Source organism: Monodon monoceros, unplaced genomic scaffold (genome assembly GCF_005190385.1).
Source record: "Monodon monoceros isolate NGI ecotype Baffin Bay Population unplaced genomic scaffold, NGI_Narwhal_1 Super_Scaffold_19, whole genome shotgun sequence".
In the NCBI taxonomy this organism is placed as follows: domain Eukaryota; kingdom Metazoa; phylum Chordata; class Mammalia; order Artiodactyla; family Monodontidae; genus Monodon; species Monodon monoceros.
In genome coordinates this window covers 59,411,789-59,425,099 of record NW_021703775.1, presented here as the reverse complement: position 1 = coordinate 59,425,099, position 13,311 = coordinate 59,411,789, and the positions used below count along the sequence as shown (strand labels likewise).

Here is a 13,311-nt window from a genome sequence, read left to right as displayed (position 1 = left end):
ATCCAACTGCTTCAGATTACATATACTTTCTTCTTTCCTCAGGAGAAAACTGTTAAGCCTGTATTACCAGAAAATACAATAGAAATAAGTAAATTCCAACACCCCATCACTTATGGCCACAATAAGAAATCGTTTTTCAGCCAAGGATCCCTTCCCTTGATGGATGGGATTCTCCTTTGTACCTGGTCTGCCGTGAAGAGGGGCTCGTCGTTAACGCAGGAGACGATGATTGAATGCATATCCAGCTGTTCTCGCAGCTCCTCATCGTCTGAGGTATCAAAGAGCAAGCTGTCACTCGTCTAAAAACAAAAACTACGCACTGTTAAGAGGAGGACATTCTGATCACAACTAAGTCGAAGCATCTGGGTAAAGGAGGCTGCAGAGGGAAGCATCTGCTGAGAGCTTCAAAAGGCAGATATTATTACAGCTGCTGTGTACCAGGCAGTGTGTGAGGTGCTCTGCAGTCATCTCAAACAGAAATGAGAGGAATGTAGAATAAATATGAAATTAAGGTGCTGTATATATCCCCTCTTGCCCAAACAGACACACACTTAGCTATTTATTCCAAGGGGAAGTGTCTAGGAAGTACAAAAATATATGGTGTTCGATAGCAATTTATAGGGAATTATAGCAAATGGGGGGGGCGGGAGACAGGGGCAAATATTATTTAATTAATGATCTAATAGGAAGATTAGTATATGTAAAAATTCCACAGAAAACATAGAAGTTAGTTTGCAAGTAACTAACTTTAACAGAGTAAAAGATAAGTAATCAACTCCCTGGCAGATGGGAACTGTCCACGCGGATCATACTGAGCCCTTCCAGTTGAAAATCTATCTCTTCTTCCAAAAAAGAGTACTTCTAGGTTCCAAAAATATCTTTAAACCAAACTATGCTGGAGATTTTCTCTTTGCCTTACTACCGTCTCTCTCCCCAGTCGTGCCCCCGGAGGCTGACCTTTATGGGCTACATCAAAGGATGCCCTTGGCTTCTGGCTTCCAGGTGGGTTAACACACTGGTAGACACTAGCAGGAGACTGGAAGGCAGGAGGGGAAGGGCTGGGCATTTATTCTACTGTCTCCCTCCCTACCAGATTCCAAAGGCTGCAGCTCCTGTCAAGCTGACCTCTCCCCCATAGCTACTCTCCCCAGGTTCTGGTAACTTCTCCCTCTCCTTACCTCTCTTCATGCCTAAGGGTGCTAAAGGGCTGCTTGCTGTTGCCACCACCAGGGTATTGCACCATGTCTACCTCATATGGTGTCTCTTAACCTGCCCACATGAATATCAACAGCCCCTATAATAATGACCTCACCTTTACTAACTATAAAGGCCTGACCTAGAAAACCCAGCAGATTATAATGGACAAGTGATCATCTATCCATCACGACGTGACCATTCAGACGATGAAAAGAACAAATTAGAACTCTGTTCATCAGAAGGAGTGGCACACTGAGTTCCCAAAGAACAAATGGGCAACTAGGAACTACGTAAGAAGCAACCGTGTAGTTCTAGCAGAGAGTACATAATTTAAAAAATATATATTTTACCTGGGAAAATTATTTACCAGTACAGAGGATATATATAAAAACTGAAGATACAGTTGGATGGATGTAGGTCCCTACTGCCTCCCTAGCTCCTCACAGGTCTGAAGTTTAATGGTGAATACACCCCACAGAATAAGAAACCTGCAGGTGAGAAGTGCAAAGAAAAACACTGACGTGCTGCCTTTCATAACATTAGGCTGGGAGAGGAGCCACATCAGCACTCCAGCTCTATCTGCTACCACATACTGCAATGCCATGCTGCACCACGGGGATGACACGCCCCCACATTTGATTTCTCACTGCACCATCAGGCTAGGAAAGGCCTGGACATGGCCTTCAACATATGAAATTTCAAAAAGCTGTGTGGGGGAAGAAAAAAAACCCTAAAAGCTTCCAGAGAGAGAAAAACAACACATTAAAAGGATCAGAAATCAACACGTCATTTGAATTCTCAACAGCAACAACAGAGAATTAAAAAATCAATGCAATTTCCATGTTTCAATAAATTCCACCCTAGAATCCTATATCCAGCTAAACTAACAATTCGGTAGGGAGTTAGAATAAAGAGATTTTCAGACATTCAATTTCTCAAAGAATTTACTTCTCAGGTACCCTTTCTCAGAAAACCACGCAGAGTATGTTCCATTAAAACCAGGAGGAAAACCAAAAAAGGAAGCAGACATAGGATCTAACACAAGAAAGAGGTGAAGGGAATTCTTATAATGACAGTGAAGTAAAGATCCCAGAATGATGACTGTGGAGCTAAACTAGAGAGTAGCCAGTTCAGATTAGAATTGTTACTGCAGAAGGAATCAAGAAAAGCATGAAAGAAAAAGAGAAAGAAAGCCTGACAGATTACCTAGTGTGTTTCACTTACTAAAATGACTTTTATGGCTCTGTTGAGGTTTAATTAGTGAGCTAATGATAACCTAGATCAACCACAAAAAGGCAATTATTACTACCTTAACAAAAAAAAAGAGGACACGCAATCATAAAATGTACTTATATGTGAACATTTATATAGTCAATATAGAGCTTCCCTGGTGGCTCAGTGGTTAAGAATCCACCTGCCAATGCAGGGGACACGGGTTCAAGCCCTGGTCCAGGAAGATCCCACATGCTGCGGAGCAGCTAAGCCCATGCGCCACAACTACTGAGCCCTTGTGCCACAACCACTGAAGCCCGTGTGCCTAGAGCCCATGCTCCACAATAAAGAGAAGCCACCGCAACGAGAAGCCCGCACACCGCAACGAAGAGTAGCCCCCACTCGCCACAACTAGAGAAAGCCTGCGTGCAGCAACAAAGACCCAATGCAGCCAAAAATAAATAAATTGATTTTTAAAAGAAAGGTCAATATGAATTATGAAGGTTAATATAACCAAAAATTTTGACATAATTATATTGGGAAGATGAGGGAAGCAAAAGTTTTTGTGAGGGTTGTGGTTGGAGGGCTAGAGGGAAGACTTTGAGAGTGCTAAACCCTCATCCTCTGGGTAGAAAGTAAATGAATAAAGTCTAAAGTTGAATAAAATCAAGTAAAATGATAGGAGAATGTTATCTGCTGGATGAAAAGTTGAAGTAGTTGAAAGCGGTTGCCTCTGGTAAATGGAAGTCAAGGATTATGAGGTAAGTAGGGCAGAGGCTGCTTTTTCATGTTAAGTCCTATAGCTTTAGTTCACTTTTTTAAACTAGACAGTTATCCTGTTAATAAGAAAGGAGAAAGGTCAAGAGATGTGGCTCTTGATGAGAGAGGATGTTTGATTTCAAGATAGTAGAAGTGGAGATGAAAAGTGCCACACAAGGGTGTACGATGATGTAGAGTACCTAACAATTACATTCACTGATCCTAAAACTTCAACACCCTCCCCCAAAATCACAACTCTATGTGGTGACTTGAGGACCATAGTTTTGTCTTATTTTTCCCCCTTATAGACAAGTGAAAGTTTTAATTTTAAAATTACTCCTAAGGAAGCCATTATTATCTTCTGTTTCTACTCTTGAAGATAAAAAGGTGCATTAAACAAAGTCCCTGTCCCTGAAGAAATCCTCATGATAGAAGGAAAAACACAGCACAGGAGATGTTCCTAAGGCAAAATGATTTAGAAGCATTCTATCACATAAGCATGATCAAGAATGGCACTGGATTTAGAACAGGTTTACAGCTATTGCCAAAACACATGAGTGATACCAATAAGCCATTAGAATAAATTTCCATGACAACAGAAATAATGATCCCAGACCATCTTTCCAGAGAGGGAGCCAAGCCCATTCCCCACAGAGATGGCATATGCTAAGGGCTGGAATCCCTTTCGGGCTTTGAAAACTAACCTTGGCTGTCATGGGTATCATCATTCACGCTCCCATTCGGCATCAATGTGCCTCTTTGCCAAGCATTCCCATCACTCCTTCCTATGCCAGGTTTAGATACAGAGCCATGGTTCTGTTTCCCTCTATAAAACTGAAGCTGCCTCAAATGGAAAAAATGTGCCCATGTAAGAACTTGGAATGTACCAGTTGCCTTACTCTAGAAAAGACCCATCAAATTTAGAAGTGTGCCATCTTTAAACATCAATGAAAAAAAATTAAAAACAAATCTAGGGAACTATGGTTTCCTGTTTTTCTCATCCTAACCAAAAAGAAACCTCTTCCCCTTTTGTCAAAAATTTCATATAGGGGACTTCCCCGGTGGCGCAATGGTTAAGAATCCGCCTGCCAATGCAGGGGACAAGGGTTCGAGCCCTGGTCCGGGAAGATCCCACATGCCATGGAGCAACTAAGCCCGTGCGCCACAACTACTGAGCCTGCGCCCTAGAGCCTGTGAGCCACAACTACTGAACCCATGCGCTACAACCACTGAAGCCCGTGCTCCTAGAGCCCGTGCTCCGCAATGAGAGAAGCCACCGCAATGAGAAGCCTGCGCGTCACAACGAAGAGTAGCCCCCACTTGCCTCAACTAGAGAAAGCCTGCGCGCAGCAACGAAAACCCAACACTGCCAAAAAAAAAATAAATAATAAAATAAATTTTAAAAAAAATTTCATATAGACACTGTTATACAACTGCAATAATCTAAAGAATGCTTCTGGGGCTTCCCTGGTGGCACAGTGGTTGAGAGTCCGCCTGCCAATGCAGGGGACACACATTTGTGCCCCGGTCCGGGAAGATCCCACATCCCGTGGAGCGGCTGGGCCCGTGAGCCGTGGCCGCTGAGCCTGCGCATCTGGAGCTTGTGCTCCGCAACGGGAGAGGCCACAACAGTGAGAGGCCCGCGTACCGCAAAAAAAACCAAAAAACACAAAAAACATTAATTATATGCTACCTAATAACATGGTTGCTTCTTACATCGTACCTTGTTCTTCAGGAACTTAATGTGTGCTATTCATTCCTGAGGACTAGACTTCTCATCTCAGTTGTATTCATCACCTGGGTAGTCATGTCAAGACAGACAGATGTTAGATGATCACTTGTCCATTTTAACTTGCTGAGTTTTCCAGGTAAGGGTTTCACAACCAGTACTAGTACTAAACTCCACATCATAACTAATCACTACCCTTGGCTATGCCATTGCTCTAGCATTGAAAACAGTCAAAAGGCAGATAAAGGGAGTGACGTCCCCAGAGGTAACCAAATAACAATATTCATTGAAACTGGATTAGAGTGTTCCATTCATGCTACTAATGTACTTCCCTTTGAAACTATGAAAAGATCTCTTCTCTACTATTTTTTTAATATGTCAAACAAAAAAGTACTCATTGACTGGCTATTGTGGATTCAACACTATGTTAAATAATATAGAAAACATTTTTAAAACACTTTCCACCATGGTATCTGAACTTATATAGCCTCACTGATGAGATTATTCATTTGTTCACTCAACAAACACTTGTTTTAGTAATCAGTATGTGCCAGGCACAGTGGTGGTTACTGAAAGACAAATACAAAGATACCTACCAGGAGGTTACAATCTAATGACAGACCCAGATATATAATAAGAGAACACAATAATGGTTTGAGACACGGACAAAGCACTGTGAGGACCAGCTCGCAGGAGACTAGGGGGCTAAATTCTGTGGGACAGATAAGTCCTTTACGATTTTCACACCCCAACAAGCGTAACCGATTCCCACAGAGAGGAGTGCATTTTCCTTCCATGTCAGGATTGAGGCCATGGCAAAATGACCATCTGTCAGAGACGCTGTAGATGGGAATTCCCCCCAAATGAGAGACTGGATTAAGTGTCCTTTAAAGTCCCTTCCAACTCTAAAATTATATAATTCCATGAGATCAGCAAAGGCTAAAACAGTAATAGGAAGCTTCAGAGAGGAAGGGAAACTTGAACTAAGCCCAGAATGATAGCTGAGATGCAAATAAACAGAAGACAGATCGTAAAATATTTTGTTTTATTCCTTTCCCTAAATGTATGTCAGGTCAGCCTGCAAAACAGCTTAAGGGGATTAATAATTGGAACAAATCCTATATCTACTAGAATACAAAGAAATATAGTCAGAATTATATATTTTACGAGAAAATAGTAGGGAGCAAGCTTTTCTGAATCACATTTTTAAGAAAATCATTTCAGAAAATGATTTAAAATACTCACAGGCCTACTGCATTATACTCCCAGTAATTGCACAAATACACTTAATGAAATACAGAGCATGCTAAGAGACCTGGCATGAGCTTACACTGCTATTTGATGAAGAATTTAAAGAGTCAGGCTCTGAAACTTCCATTTGGCCTCGCTTCTCATCAGTTTTAAACCACACTGTGATTTTCCACTTAAAGCAATTCTCTTCGTTTTTCTGTCCACCTTGTTGTCCTATCACCTGTGCTCACACTTCTTATTCAAGGTGTCTTCACTTTCAGTTCCAAGACACATCTAGCAGCCTCCAACGGTTAGCCAAGAACACACTGAAAAGCCAAGAACTGAAATCTTTGAAAGGTTCCCCAATGTTCACAGAAAAACACAATCTTCAGACGATATGTCACATCTAGCAAGTCATTAAATTCATCAGAAAGTTAACTCTCTGTAGATATTCCAGTACCCTCTATATATTAAATCAAAGGCTAGGGTTCTGACTGTTCTCAGCACATCAAAATTGTTATTTAAGCTGGAAAAAAATGCTGATCGTTGCTGTTCATACAAAGGTGATGAAAATTTACCTAAACATAAAAAAGTTGAGTGTGTGCTGGGGAAGAATTGGAGGGAAGTGCTAGCAAGCTGACAGTAGCAGAACCGAGATGGCAAAAGAGGGCCACTCCATAAGCTTGGAAATAAGAAGCAACTCAACCAATTGTGGTTAAATAGAAATGCTACTTTTTAGTTCCATTATGAGAATCAGTTATTCAGAAACTACTGATGCAATTCCTAACTTACCCTTTTTTCTGAGAGGTTCAGAGTAAGCAAATGCAAGGTCCTAGTATGGGATGACTTCCAGTCTACAGGCATTACATTTCCGTAATTATCTGTCAGGGCATTCCAAATCCTTAAAAAGAAGAAAACTACAATCAGTGAAAGTTAACATTCTGTACATCATTATTAAACAGATACCTAGTACTACAGTGAAAGAGAGAACAAAAAGCATCAGAGCAAAGAAACAGAAGGCTATTGTTTCTCAGAAAAGCATCAACAAAGTAGAGGCTCCAGGGCTTCCCTGGTGGCGCAGTGGTTGAGAGTCCGCCTGCCGATGCAGGGGACACGGGTTCGTGCCCCGGTCCGGGAAGATCCCACATGCCGCGGAGCGGCTGGGCCCGTGGGCCATGGCCGCTGAGCCTGCGCATCCAGAGCCTGTGCTCCGCAACGGGAGAGGCCGCAACAGTGAGAGGCCCGCGTACCGCAAAATAAAAAAAGTAGAGGCTCCAGAATAAGACAAAAGAAAAATCCTGTCATTGGGCCTGACAAGAAGTCCTGAGGGAAGGTGACAGGACATAGAAAACTCTCACAAAGTTGAGAGATGACATTTCCAGAAAACTCTCACAAAGTCGAGAGCTGACATTTCCAGAAAACTCTCACAAAGTAGAGAGCTGACATTTCCACTGTATCGTGTGCCAGGCTCTAAGTAAGCAATTTACATATATTCTAAGCAATTTACATACATTAACTCATTTAATCCTCAAAAACAGTATTATGAAGAACAGTTATTATCCCCATTTGACAGACAGAAACTAAAGCACAGGAAGGTTAAATAATGTTTCTCAAGCCAAAAGAGGTAGTAAATACACTGTGCTTTATACTTATTTTTCTCTTGTAACTTCCGAACATACAGACTATTTCATAGAATGAATAATCTCTCTCTAACCAAAGAGAAAGAATTTTCTGGAGAAAGAATTCAGTCTCAATGTGAGACTAGGGTTTAATATCTAATTTATAATAGGCTAAGACTAAGATAAGATGAAAAGGGAAAGAAAGGGAGTTCACAATAAAATGCAGATTATACCCAGTGCAGTTATCCTTCCTTATTATCAAACAGCATTTTGGGGAGGCAACAGGGTAAAATGAAAAGGGTACCTGACTAAATTCAGAAAACAGACTTGTCTACATTCATCCTCAATGTGTCTTTGACTGTGTCTCTTAACCTCTGTAGGTATTAGCTGGACTTTTTAAAACGAGAAGCTTGGACAAGAATAGCAGACATTCCTTCCAGCTCTATTACTCTAAGCATTAATTCAAATGAGTTGTATTGAGAAAAGTCCCAAACCACAACGGAAAAAGGACTGCAAACTCCAATTTCATGACCAAAATTCATTTCAGCCCCAAAATATTAACCAGTATTTTTGTTAAATGACATTATATGAAAAACATGAGTTCAGAAATATAAATGAGATGAAATTTAATTAGGGTAAGTAAAGTTAAACACTACACATATAAGCTACTTAATGGCCAGAGATACTCACATAGAAGTCATAAAGAAAAAAACAACAAAAAAAAAACACCACCCTAACATTTATAACAGGTATCCAATTGTGAATAAGCCACTAAAAAATTGGGTGGGTCTCTTTTCCAAGCATGTAAGATACTAGGATACAAAAACAAGACCACCAGGGACATAAAAATAAGAATGCAAGCTTTAAAATAGAGAAACAACATACTGATTTAATGAATTGGGATTTGGTGCTAAAGAGAAGAAGCAATGTGACCACAACTGCCAAAAATCCCAAAATGATGTTTGGCTTTGGAATGCACATTAGCCGCAATGAAAGTGTGAACCCAAAAAGCTCTAGAAAACTGGCTCATTTACCCAGAAAATCTCCCATATGCATGGTTCATTCCTATCCTCCTCTCTGCAGGAATCATCTCCTCTAATGCCAGTATGCTCAAATTGGAAACAGCACTTCTGGATGCTAAACTTGCTGGGTTTCTGGCCCACATCTTCCTGGGTAAAAGATTTGCAAATACTGAATAACTGACCATGTATCTAACCCTGCGTAGGAACTACTAGCCTATTCTAGTAGGTGAAAACAGTCCAGAGTTTTTGAGGTTTGTTTTGTCTGCTTGTTTGCTCCTTCTTAAATGAGGCTATAATAAAAGGACAAGTGGAGTGGAAGATTTCATGTAGAACTGACTGTGGGTGAATTTGATCTACCAAGAAAATGAAGCACAATTCACAGTCCTCTATCTTCACCAGGGCCAGAACATTTGTGGTTGGAAGGACATAGGGCCGAGTTAACTGAAAGATCTGTAGAATTCTCCAGTCAAGACATGAACTGCCTTCGTCCTTATCATAAAGTATTACAGCCAGTCATAAACAACTAGCAGGGCAGCTCTTTTCCAAAGGTCAAAGTGCTGCTGACATTGAATCCCACACCAGACCCTTCTAAAGTAAAACTTTAGCAGATAAGCACAATCTGTATTTAACCAAAACTAAAACCGGGACTCAGAAGTGAAATAAAGTGCCCTAAGGCAAGGCACTATCTGGGTGAAAGAATTCTCAGCTGTCTCTAGTCAAAGAAACAGGAATGGACTCTATCAAGCAATGGAGAGCAGATTTATGCAATAGAATAGGGACAATGAGAGTGGAGAGCAACCCCAGCTCAGAAAAGAGAGAGATGTCTTATGCATTCCCAAATCAAGGGACATGCTGTACCACCAACATAACATCTACTATCTACTAAACCATTATCAAGAGTAACAAAACTTTTAAGTTTTATATCAACTGAAGATTTAAGCAAAGGCTAAAATACACTACTTTTCAGACAGTACAGGTGATGCAAAAATAAGGAATCTTATCTGTGTACAAACCACTAATCTGTTTTGAGAAGTTATTCTTGATAAACCCAAATATATAATAAATATAATTTTAAAATCCAGAGAATGTCCTGAGTCTAGTGATTCCAAGTATATAAATCTATGTATAACACTACCTTCTCTTTGGGAATAGACTGTTTAAATGTCATCTTTTGCCACTGATTGCATGCGTATCTGTGTGTATAATATCCAATCAAAAACGTTTCCTTTTATGCCTGGGCAGAACACTGTACAGAGGCAGCAATGAAAAGATATGGTCTCCAAGCATAGCTGGGCCTGAACCACTGCTATGTTTACAGGCCCCCATTCCCAACCCCCTCTTCCTAATAAATCTTCTGATTCACAGAGGAAACTGACAAGCCCCTTTCTATGCCCATGAATCCTTCTCTCAAGAATTCTTCCCTGGGGGATTCCCTGGTGGCGCAGCGGTTGAGAACCCGCCTGCCGATGCAGGGGACGCGGGTTCGTGCCCCGGTCCGGGAAGATCCCACGTGCCGCGGTGTGGCTGGGCCCGTGAGCCACGGCTGCTGAGCCTGCGCGTCCGGAGCCTGTGCTCCGCGACGGGAGAGGCCAGAACAGTGAGAGGCCCGCGTACCGCAAAACAAAAAAAAAAAAGAATTCTTCCCTGACCTCTCCATCCCTTCAATGCTCCGAAAACCCACCCCTACCCACAACCTCAGTGTTTACTCCATAATTTCACCCTCAGCCTCTCCAGGGTTCCTCTCCCCCTACATTACAATATTGTCAAATTCCCTCACTCTCATCATTCCTTTCTGTATCTTCTGGAGTAAAACTACGGTACATAATTACAGCCCTTATCTAACCAAATTATAACTGGGTTTCTGGGCAGTTAAATAACCTCTGTCCCTCCATTCCCCTAGCTCTCATAAAGCCCTGCGAATTTCCTATCATTGCACTTAGGTGATTCTGTAATAATTACCTGTTTATGCATTGGTCTCCCTACCAGACTAGGAGATCCTTGCTATTAATAACCAGAGCTTTTGCCTCTGTGGGAACTCACACTCAACCTGGGCTCTCAGATGGAGCCAATAAATTCCTGTGGCAAAAACGCTGCTGCAACGTCGGTACCTTTGCATGTGCTATATCCCTGGGCTAGAATGCTAGACTTTTTTCACCTTCCAGGCAAACTCCCACTCACCCGTCAGGGTCGTTTTCACACTTCTTTCCCTATGAAGTCCTTCCTGACTCTCCCCCTCTCCCTCTATATTTTGTACATATATCCATTAGAGCGTTTGTCACACCCATACAAATGTTTGTTTACAAATCTAGCTCCCACCCTAGATTGCCCTCTGCTTGAGAGGGGTAATGTCCAGTCATCTTGGTATTCCCAGTGAGAAGCAGCCTCTGGCACGTAGCAGGCGCTTAAAAAATGCTGGTTGAATGAATGAATGTCTACACATGTACCCGAGGAGATACTATCTCTAACTACGGGGCTCTGTACAAGACTCCGCTCCAAACCAAACAGGGATTGGTTTCTAGGAAGGAGGAGGACGTTTAAGGGCTCGCTGGGGGCCAGGGGAGCAGGGGATTTAAATCGCCAGTGGCGCAAAGGCCTAAAGCCCCAAGGAAGGAGATAGGAGAACACGGAGGGGCGGGACCCCGGAGTTGATGGAGGCGGAAGGAGGGTGCGGGGAGGAGCCTGCGGCCAGAGTCCCGCCGAGGCTGCTGACTGAGAGCCGGCGGGCAGGGCGAGGGGCTGGACGAGGGGCAGAGGAGGCTCCCGCCCGCGACCCGCACTCACTCGTCCCCCTGCAGGAGGCTGCACTCGGTGATGGGCCGCACGGCCGCCCTGGGGGGCTCGGCACCCGGACCGGAGGGACGGAAACACAGGCTCAGCTTTTCCTCCAGGCTGCAGGCCAGCGCTGGGAAACCGTCGCCTCCCCCGCCCGGCCCTGCTTCGGCCTCGGGGCTCGCGTTACAGTTCTCCTGGTCCTGGAGGCTCAGGGCCGGCTCCTGGAACTCATAGAAATCCTGCCAGTCCCCGTCCGCCGCCATCGCCGCCTGGTGCAGTCGCGCGCCCCGCCCCAGCCCGCTCCAGCCCGCCCCAGCCCGCTCCAGCCCCGCAGTCTGGCCCCGCCCCCGAAGCTCCGCACCGCCCCGAAGCACCGCCACGCCCGAGGCCCCACCCCCCTACCTCCGGCGGAGGCTTGGACCTGTCTGGGGCCTCGCAGCCCCGGGGTCTTCCCTTCTCCTGAGTCTTCTTTGAGTTGAGAGCTGGTCCCGGTAGAAAGGAAAACTTTAACTGCGTTGAGTCACTTCCCTATAGTCTATCATTCAGGAATAGCTTTACTCTAAGATTTCCTTAGTGGGAACCTGGCCTAAATGTGGCTAAAATAAAGGACTTCTTTAAACTTGCACCCGGTGTCAGATTACTCCCCAAATCATTTCCCCAAAGTAACCTGGCTCCTTTGGTAACTTTACAACCAGAAAAACAGCCATTGTCACTTGGAAATGCTTAAATGGTACCAAAATTCATTCCACAAATATTTTATGTCTCCCACGTGTAAAGCACGTGCTAGACCCTCTGCAACATACAAAGATGAACAATTATGTGAGTTAATATTTGCAAAGCACTTGGAACAGTGCCTGACAGTAAGTACCAAATGTGTATGTTTTATAACTAATATATGACTGCTCCCTGCAACGGGCTTACTACGCAGTTAGAGCGATAAAACTGGAAAGCGTTTATACCAAAAAGTATAACTGGGAGTAGAGAGTTACTGTTTAACGTGTATTGAATTTGTTTTGCAAGATGAAGAGCATTGGAGATGGTTACTCAAGAATATAAATGTACTTAATACCACTAAACTGTACACTTAAATATGGTTAAGATGGTAATTTTATGTTATGTGTATTTTACCATCAGAAAAAAATTAGGGGAAAAGATATAATTCTAAGGGAGTGTGAATATGTAGAGGCAACAAATACCTAGGAGCTGATAGAAGCAGTATCTTTGGACTGCAGTAATCAAATACTTCCTTTAGGAATCAGAACATAGTTGGGTCATAAAAGATGAATTCCTATTCTGAAAAATAAATACTTAGTTAATAATAGAAAATAAGATTTTCCCAGTATGCTCTGTCCATGTCTTGACAACGTGGAAACCTATCCTCAAGAATACACGTTAGGGGCTTCCCTGGTGCCGCAGTGGTTGAGAATCTGCCTGCTAATGCAGGGGACACGGGTTCGAGCCCTGGTCTGGGAATATCCCACATGCTGCGGAGCAACTAGGCCTGTGAGCCACAGCTACTGAGCCTGCACGTCTGGAGCTTGTGTTCTGCATCAAGAGAGGCCCGCACACCGCGAGGAAGACTGGCCCCCGCTTGCCGCAACTAGAGAAAGCCCTCACACAGAAATGAAGACCCAACACAGCCAAAAATTAATTAATTAATTAATTAATTTTAAAAAAGAATACCTGTTAATACCAAAATTTCCTATTTACCATTCTGATGAATTTTGTCTCGTATTTCAATGATTTGTCCCATATTTAACAAGATACTTCT

General features: G+C 43.0%; 1 protein-coding gene across 1 annotated transcript in view; it reads right to left on the bottom strand.

Moving 5' to 3' along the window:
• The window catches only part of FEZ2 (fasciculation and elongation protein zeta 2), a 44,918-nt gene extending 33,104 nt beyond the window's left edge, over nucleotides 1-11,814 (bottom strand). Inside the window, exons 1-3 of the mRNA XM_029232037.1 lie at nucleotides 11,550-11,814; nucleotides 6,920-7,028; nucleotides 183-299 (exon numbers count right to left, since the gene is read on the bottom strand). Coding sequence (XP_029087870.1) covers nucleotides 183-299; nucleotides 6,920-7,028; nucleotides 11,550-11,803 — 480 coding nt within the window. The 5' untranslated portion in view covers nucleotides 11,804-11,814. The remainder of the gene's footprint in view (nucleotides 1-182; nucleotides 300-6,919; nucleotides 7,029-11,549) is intronic.
• Between the last annotated feature and the right edge of the window lie 1,497 nt (nucleotides 11,815-13,311).